Source organism: Opisthocomus hoazin, chromosome 1 (genome assembly GCF_030867145.1).
Source record: "Opisthocomus hoazin isolate bOpiHoa1 chromosome 1, bOpiHoa1.hap1, whole genome shotgun sequence".
NCBI lineage: Eukaryota > Metazoa > Chordata > Aves > Opisthocomiformes > Opisthocomidae > Opisthocomus > Opisthocomus hoazin.
In genome coordinates, this window is record NC_134414.1 from 6,047,490 (window position 1) to 6,070,571 (window position 23,082).

General features: G+C 44.9%; 1 protein-coding gene across 1 annotated transcript in view; it reads right to left on the minus strand.

Annotated features, from left to right (window-relative positions):
* GUCY2F (guanylate cyclase 2F, retinal) overlaps window positions 1-23,082 on the minus strand; it is a 48,691-nt gene that overhangs the window by 19,437 nt on the left and 6,172 nt on the right. Inside the window, exons 4-14 of the mRNA XM_009931043.2 lie at window positions 18,381-18,465; window positions 15,014-15,110; window positions 14,087-14,221; window positions 13,168-13,248; window positions 11,932-12,108; window positions 10,832-10,988; window positions 9,112-9,261; window positions 6,837-6,985; window positions 5,392-5,555; window positions 4,907-5,099; window positions 4,609-4,783 (exon numbers count right to left, since the gene is read on the minus strand). Coding sequence (XP_009929345.1) covers window positions 4,609-4,783; window positions 4,907-5,099; window positions 5,392-5,555; window positions 6,837-6,985; window positions 9,112-9,261; window positions 10,832-10,988; window positions 11,932-12,108; window positions 13,168-13,248; window positions 14,087-14,221; window positions 15,014-15,110; window positions 18,381-18,465 — 1,563 coding nt within the window. The remainder of the gene's footprint in view (window positions 1-4,608; window positions 4,784-4,906; window positions 5,100-5,391; window positions 5,556-6,836; window positions 6,986-9,111; window positions 9,262-10,831; window positions 10,989-11,931; window positions 12,109-13,167; window positions 13,249-14,086; window positions 14,222-15,013; window positions 15,111-18,380; window positions 18,466-23,082) is intronic.

The window sequence follows — 23,082 nt, forward strand, 5'->3', positions numbered from 1 at the left end:
TTGTCGTAATATAAGAACTTGTAGGTCAAAATGTTGTTTTTAAAATAATAATAATAATAATAATAATAATAATGATAGCCTCATTTAGAAATGATCTGCTACTTGTTTTAGGACAATGCAATTTTGCTGCAATTTTAGCCTTCTTAATCACAAAAACTGATTCTTCATATAGTTTTCAGATACATCTTAAGGACAATGAAAGTCCATAGCTGAAAGCTATGGGGAACTTTGCAAGAATCCCTCTTGATGTGACCTCCAAAAAGTTGTTGCTGCAGAGTCAAAATAACAGGATTTTAAGTTAATTTATGGAGGATTAAAACTGAGAGATAAGAGATTTTAATTCCTGCCTAATGAAGCATTGCTTGCTTAAAGATTAAAAAAAAAAAAAAAAAGGAAGAATGGTTCATTCAAAAAATGTTGCAAGGACTTAAACAACATCTCTGGATCAAACACAGCATGCAGGGACTGCTGGAGATCAGGAGAACCTCATATAATTGTTTTTTTACCACAGCGTGCCGTGCAACCTTGGATAAGACCCTGTCCCTCAGAATCTCCACTAATTTAATTCCCATTCGTATCAGTACTCGCTAATTGGTTCAAGCTGTTCAGGAGTGGAGCTTTATACACTAAAGGAAGTTTTTTCAGGGTCTAGTCTATGGGCAACTCTATAGCAGAAGTGTAAATCCATATTGATGCTACTGAATCAAGGTTTCAACGCTGATCTAACTGGTGTGTGCACACTAATGTGGCATATGCATAAAAAAGGGTCTTGTTGGAGACATTTTAATTCATGCTTTATTAAGAGCTTTCCCTGAGAAACCACTAACTCACATGGCATCATCTCTCTTCATCTTGTGGTTATGACATGACAGCGGCACTCAGAAATCTCAGTAAGGATCAAAGCTCCTTCCATAATAGGTGTTGCAAGGACACAGAAAAAGTGGTCCTTGCCAAAAACCAGCCCTCAGTCAGGAGGATTTTCTTCAAAGCAGAAACATAGGTAGCTGAGCTCCTGTTGTAGTCAGTGGAGGCCTGGTCATTGCAGTCAGCTGAGCTGTGAAAGCTGTTCCACTCCTGCACAAGAACAGTTCTCCAGGGTCCACCAGATCTCTGCTGACCACAGATGAGGACAGGCTCCCTAACACTGCTGGAAGCACCTCCACGTGGATGCCTAAATTTATGTTTCCTACTCAGTCAGTGCAGTCATCCAATAATTTCTGCAAAGCTCACAACCTAGGATAGGAAAGATTTTTAGGACGAGATGCTATCTTTCTAAAGCACTGCTTTTAAGCCTGTCATTTTGTTGCAGAAAGTTATTAGTTCAAAACAAACCCTACAGTATAAGCATGGCCAAAGGACTTCTCCATGATGAAAGCATCCAAGAGTTAATTCACTCGCTGCCTTCACTGCCTGTGTGTGTTCCCCCTTGTCTAGACAAACGGCTAACAAAAACTTTCAGTGATAAATCTCCAACAGTAATGAGTTTCAGAGGAAACCAGAGACCTTGTGATGAGAACATTATGGCCGAGTTGTTTAATTACACAGGTTTGCTGGTTTGTTTTGAAATGGCACTTCACCAGGGCTTGCAGGGACAGTTAATGAGCCATGCTGGCTAAGAGCCTGCAACAGCCATCAGTGGTGGTAAGGAGGTTAATAAGCTCTATCGAAGCATGAGGCTGCCTGCCAAAGAGCCTGACCAATAAACAGATCCTCCTCAAACTCCGTGGAAAATTTTGTCTTCTCACCACCGCTCTCCCCGCCTATCCAGCTCCAGTCCAGACATGGCTGGTGTGGAAACAGCTGAGTCAGCTGAGTTTTTCTGGACATGCAGTCAAGTCAAGAGAGGAGAGCCAAGGCTCCAGGGTGCATTTAAAGCAGGGGAGAAACTGCAGACCAAACACTGGTCTTGTTGTCCTCTTACCCATATGTTGCCACAAGCAGACCATGGGCATGGGCCAGCAGAAGTTCACAGAGCTGCAGCTCTCCACTGGGGCTGGAGGGGCATGGGCAGCCCATGCCCAAATGGCATTTACTGCTTTTTCAGAGAGGGGATCACGAGCTCCTCTTGGCACCAGTTTCCAGAGAGCATTTGGGCCACAAAACTGGTGGTCACACCCATTCTCCATCCTTTCCAGGACAGTGAAAGTGTCAGCCAAGTCCTCCTCTCCCCCAAGAACTTTCTCAATGCTTTCATGATGCTGGTGATTCCCTCTTCATGCTTCTTTCCTCAGGAGAAACGGGGTCTAGGGTTAATCAAACTCTGCTGTCAGCTCGGTGGCTCAGAGAGCTGGTTTGCTTTGGAGCATCACATTTCTCGCTGCTCCCATGACAGTATGATGTTGCCAGATCTGTGCAAAACAAAATCTGGCCTCTGCTTCTTTAGAAAGCAAACATCAATTTCTCCCCCTCTTCCTTTCGCACCCTACACAACAGCTCAGAGAAACACCACTTTCCAGATACCCAGAACTCATAAAAACAAGAAAAAATCTAACTACCCCTGTACACACCACTTAGGGACAGATTTTTGGCTGCGTGCGTGAAAGACACGTTGCTGACCTACTGTCAACAGGCAGCAGCAGATGTTGCACACCAATTTCTTCTCTTTCCCTGTTGCAAATGTGCTGCTGGTGCTTCAGAAACTCCTGCTCTGGGCAAGAAAAGCCTGGGCCGTAGTCTTATATCATTTCTGCCAGAGTAAAACACCCACAGAGCTCCTGCAATCATTCCTTAGCACTTTAGATTTCCGTGAAGGGTCAGCTAAGATCCCCAAACTACAAAGTAAACAGTAGGGCAATGAGTTTTCAAAGACAGCCCCAAAAGAAGAACTTATATATTCTAAGAGATATGAAATATTGGTTTTAGCTCTGCTCAGGTCACAGCTTGGCATATTCTGGGTGAGATACTTCCTTTTCTCTGCTCTTGTTTCCCAATGTATACAAGAGGGACCAGGATATTGACTTACACTTGCATGCCAAAGGTGCAAAAATGTGGGCATTTTTAGACAGGCAGAAGGGTAAAAAAACTTGTAATACTGGGTCATGTTCCTGGAAAATCTTCTTCATTATTCAGCTTCCCGCAATGGGCAGTTCACAGAATCACAGAATCACAGAATGGTAGGGGTTGGAAGGGACCTCTGTGGGTCATCTCATCCAACCCTCCTGCCGAAGCAGGGTCACCTACAGCAGGCTGTAGAGGACCTTGTCCAGAAGGGTCTTGAATATCTCCAGAGAAGGAGACTCCACAACCTCCCTGGGCAGCCTGTTCCTGTTCTCTGTCACCCTCAGAGGGAAGAAGTTCTTCCTCATGTTCAGCTGGAACTTCCTCTGCTTCAGTTTGTGCCCATTGCCCCTTGTCCTGTCGCTGGGCACCACTGAAAAGAGTCTGGCCCCATCCTCCTGATACCCACCCTTGAGATATTTGTAAGTATATATTAGGTCCCCTCGCAGCCTTCTCTTCTTCAGGCTGAACAAGCGCAGCTCCCTCAGCCTCTCCTCATAGGAGAGATGTTCCAGTCCCCTCACCATCCTGGTAGCCCTCCGCTGGACTCTCTCCAGTAGCTCTTCATCTTTCTTGAACTGGGGAGCCCAGAACTGGACACAGTACTCCAGATGAGGCCTCACCAGGACAGTGTAGAGGGGAAGGAGAACCTCCCTCGACCTGCTGGCCACACTCCTCCCAATGCACCCCAGAACGCCATTGGCCTTCTTGGCAGCCGGGGCACACTGCTGGCTCATGGTTAACCTGTTGTCCACCAGGACACCCAGGTCCCTCTCCGCAGAGCTGCTCTCCAGCAGGTCCACCCCAAGCCTGTACTGATGCATGGGGTCATTCGCAGTACTTCAGAGGAAGATGCAAGAACTCTGGTGATGAACAGCTGGGAAAAATGTGTCAATGGATGACTATGGTATAAAATTATGAAGGTTCATATCTCTTCAAGAAATATTGATTCTATGAAAACAACAAATGACGTTTCCTCTGTTCAAATTCCCAGTCATACTTTCAGTTATATGATAACTGCTATCTCACTGCACGTTTCGTTTTGTTTTGTTCTGCAGTTTAATTACATTTTATATATAAAAAAACCCACACCTTATTTTCTTTTTAAACAAGCCACTTTTCTATTCGTTGTATAGATTATGACTTCTGTATTTTAGAGATAATTTACTTTCTTTATAACACGCTTTTTTTTCATACCTGTGTCACATATTCTTCTAGTTACCTCCCATCCATAATAAATCTCCCCAGCCTTTTTGATTCTTTCATTCTATCTGCCTGGTTTTGTGTGCTTTTTCATTTCAGAACAGAGTTACAAAGATGTCTCCACATCACACCAGTGAAGATCCTATGGCACATCAAAGAACCACCCTTACTACAAAACCCTTGTGACTAACATTTTTGATGTAATTCCTGACTTTGACGGAATACACAATTTCTCCCCCAAATGATACTGAGACATTTTCCTTCTTGAGGTTTGTGTTTCCATTTTTAATGCCCTTGTTTCTGATTTTAAAGCATCTTCTAAGGGTGCTTGTTTTGGGGTAGGCAGGGAGAAAGCATTTAAAGCAGCGGTTCTTTGATGTTCAGGCACAGGTAAGTGCAGCTGCCTACCTGTGTGTAGCCCGATTCGTATCCTGAGGGGTATGTCTGGCATGTGTCTCATTTTGAATGTTCCCACTGAGCTGAGGATGTCCAGGGACATGTTGGCTATCTCAGCTGCATGCTTGTTTCCATTCCGTTTTGGGAGCCCTGAGGCAACCATGTAGGCATCGCCGATTGTCTCCACCTGGCAAATACCATGGCATTAAGAGATAAATAAATAAATTGAAGATGGGAAAGAGCTGTGTTTGACCTACATGGAGTGTTTGACCCAGGCATGGCTTGATCCTCATGCCCAGGTACTCCTCACCTTGTAAACATCATGGTTTCCAAGAACAGCATCAAACAGCGTGTAAAGGTCATTCAGAAGGTCAACTACTTCGATGGGTTCACTGAGGGCTGAAATGGTTGTGAAGCCCACAATGTCACTGAAGTAGATGGTCACCTGGTCGAAATACTCTGGCTCCACTGTGCCACCAGTCTTGAGGGCTTCTGCCACCGATCTGAAATCACAACACAAGCAAAGATGACAAGGCACAAACCCCTGCTGTAGGACATGCCTAAGAAAGAGCTCAGACACTCTTGTCCTACTGTGCTCAAAAGATCTTCTACTAAATAGTTTCTATATGTCTGTAAGAAGCATTGATGAATGTTGCTTACTTTGATCAGAAGGTGTTTGCCAAAATTGGAAGTCAGCTCAACAAACTCATGGAGTTCTGGGAAAATCTTATGTCCAGTCTAGCTATGTAGTAGTGCCAAGGGTTTTTTTTTAACATCTAAAGTACTAGTACTTACGGGGGGAGCATTTGTGACAGTAGTTTTTCTGTCTTCTGTTTTTCAATCTCTAACTCTTCGGTCCTCTCCCTTATTAAATCTTCCAGGTTGCTCGAATACTGCTCAAGCATCCTGAGCATTGAGTCAATGATGTTGGTCTTTTTCCCTTTGTTGATGGTTTTGAACTGGAAAATTGAACAAGACAGTTATTTCTCCATCTCATTACAACATTGTAGTGCCATAATATTGGAAAAGAACAAAAAGTAAACTCATATTTTGAAGGGAAAATACTAAAGACTGGCTTCGTCAGTGGCAAGAGTTCAACAGTAAACAAAAAAGGCAAACTGAAGGGTAAAATTTGCATCAATAACTGTGACAGCTGCCCAGGAGCATGTTGCTCCTCTACGAACTTTCAGTGAGGGTTAAGTGAAGTACCACCTTCCATTAGACGACAACATGTATGTGAGTTGTTCTGGAGTCCTATCATGCTGCAAATTTGCACCCTCATTTATCCCATGACTAGTCTTTAGGGTAGCTTGCAGCTGTTTGCATCCAGAAGTGCAAATTTCAGGGCACTAGCAACCCTTACAACCTGCTTATGTTTTTCTGGTCTTAAATCCACCTTTGCACACTGCCAAGTATGTGTACTGCCATCCCCCATTCCCAGCTCCCCACTGGGTTGTGCTCTCTCCTCTTGACCTGAAGATGAGCCTCCTGGACCATTTGGATAACCTGTAGCTTCAGATGCTGCTTTAGACTCAGCAGTGGAGTCATATGAGTGTAAAGTTAATCACAGTTTCATAGAACTGAAAGGTAAAAATTATGGATATTGGTTTACTTAGTTTGACCTTATAAGAACATAGGAACAGTAGTGCTGGATCAGACAAGGGGTTTATTTTGCCAGTACCTGTCCATGAGGTTGGCCAGTAACAGATGTCTGGGAAAGCTGTTCAGACAGGGCTCAAGCATAGTCATATTTCCCTGGATTGTGCTCCCAGCCTCCACCAAGCTGCAGCTCAGAGACATCCTATGCCAAATGTTGTATCTTTGCATTTAACAATCTTTGCTGAATTTTCCTTTTAAATTAATCACCTTTTAAAAACTTTAGAAGAGCAAACAATGTATTGATCTGAAGGTGCTATTGTAATTTACAGATCTTTCATCTCCATGAGACCATCCAGGCGGGTACACTGCAAATGTGAAGACACCAAGCCCACGTCCAGCCTGTTTCACCCCCCACATGGTGGTGCCATGGGAGCCCGAGTTCAGGGAAAGCTGTAAGACAGGCCAGGCCTGGCCAACAAAAACAAGTATCTAGACACCACGAACCATAAAATGAGGAAATAGCAAAGGCAAGTCTAGAGCTATGGGACTTATTCAATCATTACCTAAGGGGTCAGTTAAAGAAATAAACCGCACTTTCCTGTCAAGAACAAAGAATTACACTTGCTGCTCTATTCACCGACCTTATGAAAAACCTCCTCAAATGTTGGACGTCGTTCGGGGGCTTCACCCCAGCATTGCTTCATTACCTGGATGCACTCCAGGGGGGCCAACTCAGGGGCTATGTTTGGGCGACACAGGGGAGGGGGTTTCTTCACTTTCTTTATAATTTCTGTGACAAAGAGAAGAATGGAAAGCACGTTATGAGATGGGTGGTCTGGGTGGGGAGAAAGGACACGGACCATTTCGTCTGTTGCTGGCTTGCTCCTTCAGACATCATTGTTACTCCTCATCACCCAACAGCTCTGTCAAAAAAATCTGGGGGTTTCTGCTTTGCTCTGCCAGGAGTCTTTTGGAGGACTTAAAAGATAATAGATTTATCTGCCTTCTGGTCCCTGGAAAACCAGGTTATAAGCAATAAAGTGGCTGGATGTGGGAAGGTTTTGTGACAAATGGATGTGTGAACCTGCAGGCTTGTGTTTAATAAAATTGCCCCTGACTCTCTCCATTAGGATCTGTGATCCTCTAAGAGAGCAGAGGGCTATGGCCGAGCCCAGACAGGAAGGGTACCAGCCTCTGATGCTTCATCTTTAACTGGGAACCAGTGTGTAGGAGGTTGATGGGAATCGACGCAGTGGAAAGTATTTTAAGGGGGAGAGTTTGGGTTCAAAACAGTGTCTGGGAAGTGATTCCCTATCCAGAGGTGAAATAAGACTAATAAGGAACTGGGCTTGGGCTTTCAGATTCTGTGAAGTCAGTCCTTGAATCTGTGGTTTTCAGATAAAACAGCCCTACATCGAAGGAGCTGAGCTGCAGGTTTCATTGACAGCTGAAGCGCGGACGGGGGAGTGGGATGTCTGAACCCAACCCCGACTTCAATTTAGGTATTTCTTAGTAAGAATATCCTGGAGGAAATATGTTTTTTGTAAGGTAGAACTATATCTTCCCACTTAAAAAAAGCCCCAAGGTGATTGTATTTGAAGATTTCATTTGACGTTGTGCAGAGCAGTCAAATAGAGTGAAAACCACTCTTTTTCTGGCAGAAGCTCTGCACTTCCACAGCTGTTACTGTGAGTACCCAAATCTTTTCGGTGTTGACAGTTTACTTTAAAGCTCTTTGGCTCATCCCACCAGTCTCTAGCAAATGAACTAAACAAAGCACCTGGCCCAAGTATTTCCAGGGGCAGCCAAGGGGAAATGCCTTCCCCAGATGATTTTAAAGTTCACGCCATGAGTGAAAGCTCCTTGAGGATTAGGACTCAATGAGTAGAAATTCATCATTTTGTCAGGTCAGAAAACTGGAGTGTACTATGTGCAGCATTTACTGGAGGTTCCCCATGGGGGCTAGGTGGGGAACACCTGCTAATTACATCATAGTCTACATCATAGGTCCAGCTCTGAATTACAGAGCAGGTTACATCATAATCATCATTGTCATTGCATTGTTGCAGCAGCTTCAGGCACAGCAACGTCAGGGCCCCATTGTTCCAGGTGCTCAATAGGGGGATACTGAACGTCCATACCCCACTTAGTGACTGTCCAGCTTAAAAAGTGTTGAGAATGGGCTTTCACTGAAATCAGCTCTTTTTTGATTGCTCTCACTCCCTCCATGTTCAAGTGCTTGTGACCTGACCATGACCATGATGCGTTTGCTCTTCCTACATCTGCACAACATGGTTTGAAGTAATGACAATTGCACCATGAGTTCCAAGGAAGTTCACCTATTTGCTATTGCTGATACAAGCCACCTTGTATATAAGTCAGTGGGGTCATGATGTATCACTTCGGTCTCTGCTGAAGCGAGAATGTCTTTAAACGGGGGAGTAATTAAGGAAAAGTAGATGGGCAGATGGACAAAACAGCGTGTTGGTGAGGGGTCCAGCTCAAAAACCTCGACCCACATGACACAGAAAAATGGGTGATGAGTGGGAAGCAAAGGAATTTCCGAGCTATGGGAAATTCTGCCATCAGATTTCACCCCACGCTATGATGAAAAGTCAATGTTTGGACAGGGAACTGGAGGTGCTACAGAGGCCTGATGGCTGGCCAGCTTTGGAGCATCTTGGGGGGGATCCAGAGCCCCAACCCCATTGACGGCAGTGATGAGTCACATACCGAGGCTGAAATCGGAACCACACCTTTGAAGCTTATTATGGATTTTTTGTTGAACACAGCCCTTTGTCACTGAGAAAGGTCATGAGATTGTTTCCATACTAAAGTTTTACTCAAGAGGCTTGGCCAGACCTTTTATGAGTGCTCTGTGTAAAGCCTTAAAAATGTACTGAATTAGTTGCCTACCTTCAGCTGAGAGCTCTGACATGCAGTATGGTGGACCTCGAACAACCACTTCTTGTAGGATGATTGCAAAGCTGTAGATGTCTCCTTCAAATGTGCCTTTTCTGCGCATGTCTGGGTCCCTCAGTAACTCAGGAGCTGTCCAGAGCAATTCTAAAAAATGCAAGAGCATGACATTTCTTACACTTGAGTTGCTACTATTGCAAATTAGGTATTTAAATGAACATTTCATTTTAGTCGTTTGAGGAAAGGCTGGAACATACTTCATTATTTACTGGATCAAGTCTTCTGTTTCCTGTGATGTTTTAGAAGTATTAAACTTCCACCCTGACAAAAAATTTGAATTTTACAAATTTCACTCTACCTTTTAAATAAATTTTGCTATACCAATAATTTACATTCTAAAACACCAGCCTTAAACATCTATGTTAGAAGTCTTCTCATCATTGCCAAAAGCGTTAACACCTTTTTTTTTTTAAAATATCACTCAGACAAAATGTTGGTGTTGAAGCCTGGATTTCTTGTTACTGTTGTGGTTCTTTTGCAAAGCAACAGTGAGTAAAATATTTTCTCCAGTTCTTCTTAGATGAAAGTAGTTTCCATAAAAGCTGTTGGTGGCTGTCTAAAGTACAATCAGTCTTCATAATCCAACAGCCCAAGTGATGAAAGACACAGCTATAAAACACATGCAGCCTCATCAAGAAATGAATCTTCTTCAACCCGGGATGTTGTTACCCTGGTAACAGTGCATTCTGGGTAATGGGAATAAGGAACATTTCAGCTACTGCAATATATGTAACTTTTGTAAGGAAGGAGAAGAAGTGCTTCTGGCAACTGCCCTGTCTGAGACACTGGAAATGTATAGAAACTAAATCCCATGACTGAGGCATCGAAAGGCTACATGCCACTTGACACCAGGTTTTAGAAAGAAACTGGGATACCAGAGGAACCGCAAGACAATGGCCAAGTGAAAGAAATCCCATCAGAGTCTCCAAACCTGGTCCCATGATATGCTGTCCCTAAGTGAGGGAATGTCATGTGGCAGCCTTTTGTGACTGGCATGTAGAGGACCTATTTCAAAGAGATCTGCATCATCCTGTTTTTCAGATGGCTTAGTTTTACAAAATAAGGCTCTCTGCATCTGGGTTAACCTGAAGTATAGGGTTGAGCTAAGGATGTACAGCCAGTTCCACCGGTCACAGAAATTCAGGATTGATCAGATTTCAGGGGCACTCAAATCCTTCTCCAACTATGATAGCCTTAAGTTCTGTCACTGCTTCCAGTAAAAACTCTTTGCATTATGAGAAAATTGTATTGTATGTATATAGTTTGTTTTGCATATTCTTTATTATAATCATTATTAGTAGTAGTATTAATATTTACTTTGTCGTCTTTTTAATTGTCTTTGTCTCAACCCACGAGTTTTACCTTTTTCTGAGGGGAAGGGAAGGGGTGAGCGAGCAGCTGTCTAGTGCTTAGTTGCCAGCTACTGGGTTAAAATACGACACATTACCATGACACTCAGCTATTCACTTCAGTTTCAGGAAGTATGAAAATACTTTGCTTACCCTTTCCTGTAACTGCATTGTATATAGGTAATTAGATATCATGAGATCAAGCACAAAAATCCTGATGTGGCCACTGGTCTGCAATTGCATTAGGACTGACATCTGTTTAGCCAATAGACAAATATCTCCTAAAAATATTTCCTTATGGCACCTACCTTCTGGGGGTGGCTGAATATATGGGCATTTCTGTGCTTCCAAGAGCTCATTATAACCATAGTCAGTGATCTTCAGCACAAACCGGCCATCCACAACACAGTTACGAGACTTGAGACGTCCATGGGCAAAATCTCGGTGATGCAAATACCTAATTCCCTGTGAAACACAGAAAAGATTGAAGCTGTTCCTTAAGAATTCTTTTATCTGTCAGCATTCGGAAACACAAAGCCCAATTGTCACCTTGGATGACATCAAAGACAGCATTGACTCTACGTCAAGTGCAGCGCTGGTCAGCCCAAGAAAATGTGGGAAAAGTTCAGAAGAGGATTAGGAACAAGAACTGGCCTATCTGCACCCTGAAGTAATACTGGAAAGGACTGGCAGCTTTAGGAACAATCTGATGCCTTCCTGTGTAGCCCTAGGACTCATTGCACTCAAAAGTTGTACTTTTAGACAAGGTTAAACAGGTGGTCACAAGTGGTATCTGATTGTTAGGTCAAGGGAAGCCATTAAGAGCTGAATGCCCTGACACACCTCCCTCAAGGAGGATCAGAAGGTGAGCTTCATACTACCCATGATCGGCTCTATGAATGGTTCTGGAAGTCTACCCTCTGTAGGCCACCTGCCCCAGATTGGTAGTTCACCATTTGGGCATGAAAACACATGGGACGTGGTTGATAGTGTGCGAATACTCTTCTAAAGTGACCCTACATGTAGCCACACTGTGACTGGGATGGTTAAACTTTGGTTCCATACATGATCCATACTAAATCCATAATTTCTGACAAGAAAGGACCTTTGGAAAGTATGAATTTGCCACCAAATTCACTGTTTTAGGTAATCAATTCTAGCTTGATGTGTAGTTTTAACCTCTCATTCTGCTGCGTGGATGTAGACCTATTAACCTGAATAGTGCTTCTCACAGATGGTAACAAAACAAGAACAAGTGATCTCCATTAAAGACCTTGTATATCGTTGTAATTACATGCACTTTGTTTTTCCCTGCATTACTATAAAAATCCCAAAGTCCTGGATGAAATAGCTATGTCAATATGAAAGTCATAGGCAGGGCATGCCTCAGCTGGAGCAAAGGATTTACTTTAATTAGATCCATCACGAGAGATGACTTGAACATCCAATCCAGTTTCATGTCTTCGTTTCTCAGCAAGTCCTCCAGGCTTCCTCGGGAGCAGTACTCTGTCACTATGGCAAAGATGCCACAGTCAGAGAAAAAGCCCAGGAACAGATTCACATTTTCATGGCGCAGATCTTTCATCTGAAACAAGACAGTGAATCACAGCGAGACCCAGTCAGCTAGACATCTGCTCAGCAGCTTCCTTATATCAATCTGCTCAGCAGCTTCCTTATATCATTAGATGTCTTTATCATTCCTGTACTCCCAAACAGTCTTTCATGCAAGGATGGGGAAGCAAACAACCTCTTTGCTGCTTACTTTTCAGCTGTCCTACACTCTTTTCAAGCTTTGTTTTTCTATCCATTAAAACAAAGAAAGCAAGATGGCAAAAGCAAACTGACCAGAGATTTGTTTTTCTTTAGGCAAGCTGGATTGGATCTTTCAGTAGGACAAAATGGCCTCTTTGGGGTAAATTGAGTTCAGCATGTGGAGTCTTGCTCCAGCTCTGATCTGATCTGCAAAGCAATACCATGCCTGGAGGATCCAAAGTCATCTAACAATGGTGCCTTTGGAGACATGCCCTGGTAAATTTATTATATTTATATGCATAAAAATGCCACTCCTATGTTAGCAGTAGCTGCCAATGACTAGTGGCCTTGAGTTTGGAAAATAAATGTGTTTGCTTGTCATTTGGTAATAATAATAAAATTGAAGACTAAAATAAATTCCTAACAGACGTCTTAGCGGGAGACAAAAGGAAATCCCAGAGAAATGCACGACTGTCTGTGCCACACTGCTGGGCAGTCAACAAATAGCACATGAAAATAGCTGCCGGTGCACTAGCCTGCCCTGACACAGGCAGGGATGGTTGCCTCCAAACCACTCTGCCTTCGCGGACAAGGCCACTTAGAGGACTCATTGTACGTTCAGCATTGCACCAGCTTTGAAGTGCCAGGTCCAGAGTGGAGTTTTGCAAGCTGTTGACTCTGACATGTGGGTCATTGGGAAGTTTTTCAGATGCAGTCGTGCATGGTCCATTCCGCCAGATTTCACTGAGCAAGAGTCGCTGACAACCATGATGCATGATTCAATGGATGAACTCCTGTTCATCCATTGAATAGGAAGGAGAATAAAAATACCCTGCAGTCACAAATGTCCCCCGAGCAACCTTCCCTCCACATGCCCATCCCTTGTTCCTACCTTCCTCAAGATGCTGGTGGAGCTTTGCCGCAGATTGTGAACTGCTCCCGTCTCAAATTTTTTCAGCCACACCCAGTCTCCCTGTCCACAATACAGGTGGGTGAATGATAGACCAAGTCTCTAAGCAACAGATAACATTGGGACCTAGGTCTGAATTTCAGATCCTTGACTTTGAAAGTGGTTGGGGATTGTCAGTATTCTTTCCAGTAAATTCTTTCAATACTGCACCCAAAAAAGAATATCCACAGAAAACCCTCAAAAAATGGGGTGAGGCAGGACCTTCACCTGTATCAGAACTTTGTACCTGGAAGGTGTATTGGTATCTGATAAGCAATGATAAACTGTTTGAAAAGGAGAGTAACTCTGTCCAGAGCTTTTCTCTGCCATTAATGATCCAGTTTATTTTGCTCCTTTTCAGGAAAAACTGCCATGCCATTATATCAAAAAGTTGTGTTTTTAGGAAGGAACAGATGGATGGGGCAAGTTTGCTTGGCCACTGCCTCTCTTTAAACTCCATACAGGCCTATTGGCATGAAGGGGAATTAGATGGCCTTTATTCTGTGTATTTGGATCCTGTCTTGTAAGAAAGGTCATTATTAGAGTTGTCACCTCCTGAAGGCTCAATCTTATAAAAAAGGTTATGCATGGTGCCTTTAGGTGGGGACATCTCTAACAGGGACTAGACCTGGCCACACTAAATAGGGATGTTGAATATCACCACCCCGCGTGACTCCAGGTGTGGAGTGAGGGTTGGGGTAGAGTCACCTTAAGCACTGGTAAGTCCACGCTTGAGAGTAACTCCTTTTCACCCTCAGGGTCTGTCAGCAGCATTCACAGTACAGCAGAGACCCATAATACTGCATCCCAAGACTTTCTAAACTTGAGCAGTGGGAGAAGGCTGCACAAGGTCCCTACCTACCTCATACAAAGCCACATTGGATGTTTCGTGGGTGGCAGCTGCGCTTTTCAAGGAAAAGGAGCGTGTTACGGATTTCAAGCTTCTGCCATCGGCTGCTACGCTGTTTGCATCAGTCAGACTGTCCAAGGTCAGCCTCTGCAAAGCAAGGAAGGCAGGTGCAAGACAGTTAACATCTCTGGATGTAAACCCCCACTCCAGCTCTACCTTGGGCCATGCATTTCACCCAGGCTAGCAACCTCCCAAACCTCCCAAACAGCCCATCCCACCTCTCTGAATACCTCTGAAAGGCTCATAAGGTTGACCCTGTTTAGTACCCTGAAACACTACAGCAGCACTCTAGGTGATGGAAGTGCTATGTCTCGGGGTGGCAGGTATGTCCCTGAGCAGGACACAGGGAAGCATCTCCTCTGGCATAGACAAGAAGTCTGTATCTGTGCCAGTGACCTAGGCAAAGGTATTGCTCCACAGCAGTCCATATTGTTGGCATGGTCCTGGACATGGCTCTGGTCTGTGCCAAATAACACTCCCCCAGGAGATCCCCAGCTCTGGGCAGGAGACAGCACAGGCTAGGAACAGTTCCTGATAAGTAGTTGAGATGCAGACACTTTATTTCAGAGGATAAGATAGTTTAGCTATACAGACATGAACTATGCCATCCAACCCCAAGAACAGAGAATAAGCCCTGGCTGTTAGAATAGACACAACGAAGGGGACTATTTTACACCATCGTACAGCTCTGACACGATGTGTGCATCTAATCCAAGACTCAAAAGCACTCAGCATACGTGAAGTTTTCTGACATGCAGGGGAAAATGAGGCATGGAGAAGTGACTGACCTTCCCAGAACTTCGTGGGTATGGAAATTCCATCCAGCAAACCTGTCTTTGAGTATCCCACCAGATTACTTTCACAAGCAGGAGGACTTACCTTTTTATGTAGCTCTGGGTTGATGAAGACAAGGTCATCCAAGGTCATTATTATCTTGTTAGGCCCCCTGAATAGCTGGCTGTTCAAGATGCTATGCCTGGGAGATTTGGAGAACCACAGTCATCATTTTTTAGGTAAGTAACGGGTTTACACTGCCTTTGAGTCCTTCACATCTGGTTTCCCCACAGTATAAGCAAAGTGCAGCACCTGGTGTGGCAGTGGGGATGGACATGGGTGAAGGCAGTAGACAAACCATGATGCCCTGACTTGGACTGAAATCCCCTGAGTCAAACAGCAAGGGTTATTGAATTCACAGACTACAAAAGCTATGATCTCAAAAGGTCTCGTCATGAAGCAACATCTTGAGTCATTTTGGTTACAAATATGAATTGGATGTGTATGTAATGCATATTTTGTTTTGCTTGGTTTTATTTTTCATATCTCCGGTCATTATCCATTAGGAGAGAATAACAGGTTTTATTAGACCAGCCATCCTGGCTGGTGATCAAATGGCGCTTAGGCACACAATCCTTTCTTAGGGACTGAAAATGAACCAGGGATCATTTATACAAGCTGCCCGGACACAAGTCACCACCACAATGTACTAACTGAATCTCTATGTTGTAGCATGGTGCAGTATGAAGGACACAGCAAGATACCCCCTTGTAATGACTGCAAGCTCATGCAGAGGGAAGAGCTACAGGGGATGAGCAGTTTGCTGTGCGTGGCGTAGTGCAATGCAGAGTGAAGGTCTTGAAAACAGGATTGCTGAGCCAGTGCTGTTCCTCTTGATCAGGAGTAATTAGATCAAGAAAACTGTGTCGATTCAGATCTACTTCTTCCAGGACCTAAGCCAGATGGGATGCCTATCACACACTGTGTAACACAGGACAAATGTACTTCTGGCATCTCCACAGGATGCTGCTGCCCATTTTCCAAGGCATGACTCTCTGCACTCTTTGACAGGATACCAGATTTGCAGAATTGCCATGGGCAAGAGAGAAAATTCAGTCAGACCAGCAAAGAGACTATCTGTTGCTTGACTGCATCATGCTACTTGCCCAGCTTCTCTGGAATTTGCAAGGCAGAAGAGACCGCAACAAGAAATGGTGCATTGTCAAGGACTATGTGTTGGTGGGATAGTTCAAAGAGGCTTATGACCACTTCATGCAAATCAATATGAAACGTTCCACAGTTTCATTGTCAGTTTTTAGCTGGGATACCTCTGTCATGAATACCCACCACATGGCTATTTTAGGGGCTCAGGGAAGAGGCAGAAGGCACACACCATCATTTTGAACCCACTGTTTCAGTAGATGTCAAGGTCTAATGCTGAGCACAAAGCCCACTGTATCTATGGGACAGCCAAAAACTCAATAAGCAGGAAGAGAGAAGGGAAAGTAAAGATCCTCCATTGCCCCCAGTGTCACTTGTTTTGTTCAATAAACTTTATTTACACTCCAGTTGATGTCTGATCTGTAGACATTCGAGACTTATCTTGAAGAAGCTGGCAATAGGATGCCTTTTGCTAACCATACTGTGGAAGGAATCTGCTTTGTAAAAATATTGATAGATCACCATGATTCACTTTTCCACTGCAAGTACCATTCCAGGCATTTTAGAAGAGCACAGACAGCTTTTTGGAGTCCAGAAGGAGCTTTGGCCATATGACCACAGGCATCACCTGAAATTATTTTTCATAATCTTTCTCTAACCACTTTTCACAGGCCACGCAACTCAGCTTCGTGCTAAAAACTCATCACGTACATACTTTTCACCCATCCACCTGAAAACCTTGTTTAGTCAATCACATCCTCTCCCCCAAGCATGGAAGAAAGCACCCTCTGCTGAAAGCAAAGCACAAAGAGTGGAATGACTCATTTAAGGTCATGCAGCAGATCCCTGGCAGAGCGAAGACCAGAGCTCCCACATTTGAACTCAGACCATGTTGTGGTTTAAATTTAGTTCCAGACATGCCCCTCCCTGACTTAATTCATTGTCTGAGTCATGCTAGACTTTTTTTTTCCCCTTGCAGATGGCCATACATCCTCACTCATGACTGAACCTTCCCAAGCACAGTCTGGTACTTGTGGAACAGCTTAGAAGTAGAGTAGGCAGAAAGATTGTCTTTTATTTACGTAATTGCAGAGACTGGTGGCCAAGGAACAGAGCAGGGCTTTAAAGTGCGGGTGGATGGAAGCAACCTCCTCAGTGCCTGCAGTTATGAGGTATCAGATGCAGCTGTGTGTTATAAGGGGGGAACGGTTTGGGGTGTTGCTTGGTGGGTGGCCTTATATCATCTGGGTTTGGAGGGATGATTCAGGAGTGAAGAGAAAACATGGTTTGGGATGATCTGAGAGGCAAAGCTGGATGAGACAATTCAGGAACCCTGCTCTGCTGAATTCATTGCTGCTGAGTAAATATGCCTTCTAATTTCAGTCTAATTCCACCCTGATTTCAGTCATGCACCATGTAGACATCAATAATGAGAAAAATTATTACAAATAAAAATAAATTACTCCAGAGGCCATTTTGGAGCAGATTACCATAGGTTATGGCCATAACGTCTTTGCCAAAGAACAAGCCATAGCTCCTGGACCACCCAGTCCATGCTGCCTTATGTCCACCTTGGATATTGAGTCGGGATGCAAGTGTGACCCATGCAATTGCTGGAAACTGTCATTTCCCCAGCAGACTACTTCATTTACTCCAAAGATCCCACACACAGACTATTATATACACAATATGAATAACCAGGGAGCTGGACTTCAGTTCAAAACCGGGAGTGAATCAGCTTGGTAATAGAGAGGTATCCTAATTAATTGCCCTGAACCCTCTCCAGAGAGATTCTCTCTCTCTTTCTCTTTAGTACATGGAGAAAGCAAAGAGGGTCACCCTAGGTGCTTCATAGAAAACACGATTATATTAGGGACAGAATTCTAGGAAAGAATGATCCAGAATAAGAAAAAAGACATTTAACATGGCAGCCCACTCAGTCTCCACCTCAATGTTCTTAAAGCACATTCCTGTCGTTGGTTTATAGAGCATGATTTGCACTTCCAAAGTGATAGTCATCTTCCTAATTCTTCAAAGCCATCATCCACCTAATACTTCCAGCAACAGACTGCAATGTTCTTCCAAATCTGGACTGGATTAAGGGTAAAATGGCTCCTCCTGAGACAGCAGAACCAATGTCCCCAGTACTTAAGCCACTATCACTTAATAAAATGAAGAGTTACGTGGATGGAGAGCTAAGACCACAGTCAAACCTGCTATGCATTCACATGGTCCAAACTGTTGATTAAAGTACAAGTCTCCCACAGAAGCTCAAAGTGGCACGAAATCAAACACGTACTGAAATTCTCACCTTATGAGAGAAGCCAGGCCCACAGCACAAAGCATCAGGGCAAATATCAGCATTGCTCCCAAAATCATGACTGTAGGCTCAATCCCTGTGCAAAGAGGGGAAAAGAATGAACGAATTAGAAAATCCCTTTGATTTAGGCAATAATAATGAAAATATCAGTATCAGACCATTAGACTACAATGTCAGAAGTCCAGCCAGGAGAAAGCTATAAGGCAGTTTTTAGGCAATGTTAATTTCTGAATACACAAATACTTACTCACTTTACTTACATGAGACTGGAACAACTTCAGTAATTTATTTCCATGCATTTTTTTTCTATATCAGATCTAGAGCCATGGATCAGTGGAAAAATAGATTTTCTTCAAGTAAATGAAGACTGGACTCTCTTGGAAGAATTAAGTTTTAGAGGCAGCTTCTGCAAATTTAATAACTTTTGAACATTTGACCCTCTGCTCTCCAGGAACTGGAACACTGAAAAAGCTTTATCATGTGGTACCAAGCTGAGGGCCAGCGTGAGTCACCAGCCCATCTGGGATTTTTCATTCCCTGATACAGATTTCTAATGCTGAAAAGAGCAAACAAGAAGGAGGAGAAGGTTGATGTTTTCCTCAGCAGTCCCATCGACAGAAAGTACTGGAGACAGACACTTTGCTCATGAGTGTCTTTGCTGGAAAGCTAAGGAAAGCTGACATGAGCGGACGAGATAAATTCCAGTGGGAAGTGTTTACTGTCTCTGTCTCTTCTGTCTTCTGTTTATTTCTATTTTATTCTGTCTGTATTCAGAGATCCTTACACACAAACAAGCATGAAGAAATCTGGGTTGATAAAAAATTTATTACTCTATGTCACACTTGCACATAAAACACCAGACTTTTTGCAAGTAGTGAAACCTAGGGCTTCCTAAGCATGAGGGCATTTTTGAAAATTGGTGTCCTTTTCAAGAAAAGAGAGAGCATTTTAGCTGAAATTTGCCTGTTGTGTTTGGACTTACTTTCTCCCTCAGCTCAGGGTCCCAGTATCTGACTGTCCTCACACATACACTGGCCCAGGTTGCCCAGAGAAGCTGTGGCTGCCCCCTCCCTGGCAGTGTTCACGGCCATGCTGGACGGGGCTTTGAGTAACCTGGCCTGGTGGAAGGTGTCCCTGCCCATAGCAGGGGAGTTGGACTTGATGGTCTTTAAAGGTGCCTTCCAACCCAAACCATGCCGTGATTCTATGATTCTGTAGAAGTCACTCTGCTTTCGACCTGCAGCCTGGAACTAGCCCTGTATACCTCCATCTGAGAAGAAATCTGGGCACAGTAGAATGGATACTGCACATCCATTTCTCCACCTCATAGACAGTGTGCATGTAGACCAAGTCTGCACTCCACCGAACTGCAACAGAGACATATATTTATGCAAATGCACATAGCATAGAGAATAAACAAGATGAGCTAGAGATGTGCACACGTCTGTGTGGCTACGAGATCATCCGCATCATGGAGACATGGTGGGACAGCTCCTATGACTGGAGTATTGGGATGGGAGGATACAGGCTGTTTAGGAAAGACAGGCAGAGGAGACGACAAGGAGGTGTTGCCCTCTATGTCAAAGAGCAGCTGGAGTGCATGGAGCTCTGACTGGGGATGGATGAGGAGCCCACAGAGAGTTTATGGGCCAAGATCAAAGGCAGGGCAGGGATGGGCGACATTACAGTGGGATTCTGCTACAGGCCACCAGACCAGGACGAGCGAGTGGATGAGGCCCTCTATAGGCAGATAGGAGAACCCTCACATTCAAAAGCCCTGGTCCTCATGGGGCACTTCAACCACCCTGACATCTGTTGGAGGGACAACACAGCAGGGCAAAGGCAAGCCAGGAGGCTCCTGGAATGCGTTGAGGACAACTTCCTCCTCCAGGTGATAGAGGAGCCCACGAGGAGAGGTGAGATGCTGGACCTTGTTCTCACCAACAAGGAGGGGCTTACGGGGAATGTGAAAGTCAAGGGCAGCCTTGGCTGCAGTGACCACGAAATGGTGAAGTTCAAGATCCTTAGGGCAGCGAGGTGGGTGCACAGCAAGCTCGCTACCCTGGACTTCAGGAGAGCAGACTTTGGCCTCCTCAGGAATTTGCTTAGTAGAATATTGTGGGATAAAGCCCTAGAGGGAAGAGGGGCCCAGGAAAGCTAATCACTTTTCAAGGATCACCTCCTCCAAGCTCAGGAGTGATGCATCCCAACCAAGAGGAAATCAGGCAGAAATGCCAGGAGACCTGCTTGAATGAACAAGGAGATCCTGGCCAAACTCAAGCAGAAAAAGGAGGCCTACAGAGGATGGAAACAAGGACAGGTAGCTTGGGAGGAATACAGAGAAATCGTCGGAGTAGCCAGGGAGCAAGTTAGGAAAGCTAAAGCCCTGACAGAATTAAATCTGGCCAAGGACGTCAAAGGGAACAAGCAAGCCTTCTATAGGTATGTCAGTGACAGAAGGCAGACTAGGGAAAGTGTGGGCCCTCTCTGGAAGGAAGCTGGAGACCTGGTTACCTGGGATGTGGAGAAAGATGAGGTGCTGAATGACTTTTTTACCTCAGTCTTCAACAGCAAGTGCTCTAGCCACACTGCCCAAGTTGCAGAAGGCAAAAGCGGGGACTGGGAGAATGAAGAACCTCCCACTGTAGGAGAAGACCAGGTTCGAGACTGCCTAAGGAACCTGAAGGTGCATAAGTCCATGGGGCCTGATGAGATGCATCCATGGGTCCTGAGGTAACTGATGGACGAAGTTGCCAAACCACTCTCCATCATATTTGAGAGGTCGTGGTGGTCTGGGGAGGTCCCCACTGACTGGAGAAGGGGCAACATCACCCCCATTTTTAAAAAGGGAAAAAAGGAAGACCCAGGGAACTAGAGGCCAGTCAGCCTCACCTCTGTGCCTGGCAAGATGATGGAGCAGATCCTCCTCGAAACCATGCTAAGACACATGGAGAGCAAGGAGGTGAGTGCGGACAGCCAGCATGGCTTGTCCATGGGCAAATTGTTCCTGACCAACTTGGTATCCTTCTAGGATGGGGTTACAATGTTGGTGGACAAAGGACGGGCAACTGACATCGTCTGCCTGGACTTGTGCAAGGCATTCAACACTGTCCTGCATGATGTCCTTGTCTCTAAATTGGAAGGGCATGGAATTGACAGATGGACCACTCGTTGGGTAAGGAACTGGTTCGATGGACGCACACAAAGAGTTACAGTCAACGGCTCAATGTCCAGGTGGAGACCAGTGATGAGTGATGTGCCTCAGGGGTCAGTACTGGGGCTGGTGCTGTTCAATATCTTTGTCGGCAACATGGACAGTGGGACTGAGTGAACCCTCAGCAGGTTTGGCAACGACTCCAAGCTGTGTGGTGTGGCCAAACTTGCTGGAGGGAAGGGATGCTATTCAGAGGGACCTTGACAGGCTGGAGAGGTGGGCCTGTGTGAACCCCATGAAGTTCAACAAGGCCAAGTGCAAGGTCCTGCATGTGGATCGGGGCAATCCAAAACACAAGTACAGGCTGGGTGGAGAGTGGCTCGAGAGCAGCCCTGAGGAGAAGGACTTGGGGGTACTGGTCGATGAGAAGTTCAACATGAGCTGGCAATGTGTGCTTGCAGCCCAGAAAGCCAACCATATCCTGGGCTACATCACAAGAAGCATGGCCAGCATGTCGAGGGAGGGGATTCTGCCTCCTTACTCTGCTCTCGTGAGACCCCCACCTGGAGTCCTGCGTCCAGCTCTGGAGCCCTCAACATAAGAAGGACATGGATGTGTTGGAGCGGGTCCAGAGGAGGGCCAAGAAGATGATCCGAGGGCTAGAGCACCTCTCCTGTGAGGATGGGCTGAGGGAGTTGGGGCTGCTCACCCTGGAGAAGAGAAGGCTCTGGGGTGACCTTAGAGCAGCTGCCAGTGCCTGAAAAGGCCAACAGGAAGGCTGGGTAGGGGGACTTTTCACAAGGGTGTGTAGTGATAGGAGAAGGGGGAACGGCTGTAAACTAAAAGAGGGCAGATTTAGATTAGATATTAGCAAGAGCTGGCTGGAGCACAGAATTCACTGGAGTGAACAAGAGGCAGTAAAAGGACAAGAGAACTGAAAAATAAACAGCCAGATAAACAAACCCTAAGGAATAGGAGATAGTGAAAGCAAAACCAAAGACCAGAGTGCTCACATTGCTGATGGATGGGCCATTGCAGGAAGGAGGCATAGCCTTGAGCCTTGAGGAAGCTCATCCAGAATCTGATGACTAATCAGCAGTAAAAGAAAAGTTATCATGGGCTCACGGGAAAGAGCAAACCTATGCATACTTGAGGGAACTTGTGGGATTGTGTTAAACTCATTACAGGATGCTTTAATGAGACTGGGGGAGCATTTGAAACCTCATGGGATGTTCAGAGGAAGAGAAAAAAGTGGGGAAAGGGAGGGACAGGGGTGAGTTGGGGAGGCTCAAGAGTGGGATACTGAAAAGGATGGGGATGCTGGTCACACATGATTATGTTGGGCGTTTTTCCAGCCAAATCCTCCACCTGATCATCACAATCTGTACTGCCTTCTTCTTAACCCCTATTTCTAATTTTTCTTCCTGGATGAGTGTGCTCCCTGCCTGCACGTGACATTTGTAGACTTCATGTCAACCTAACCAACAGGTTAAGTGAGAAGTCCTGGAGCCTGCAATCAATGAGAGACCACAAGTCTGG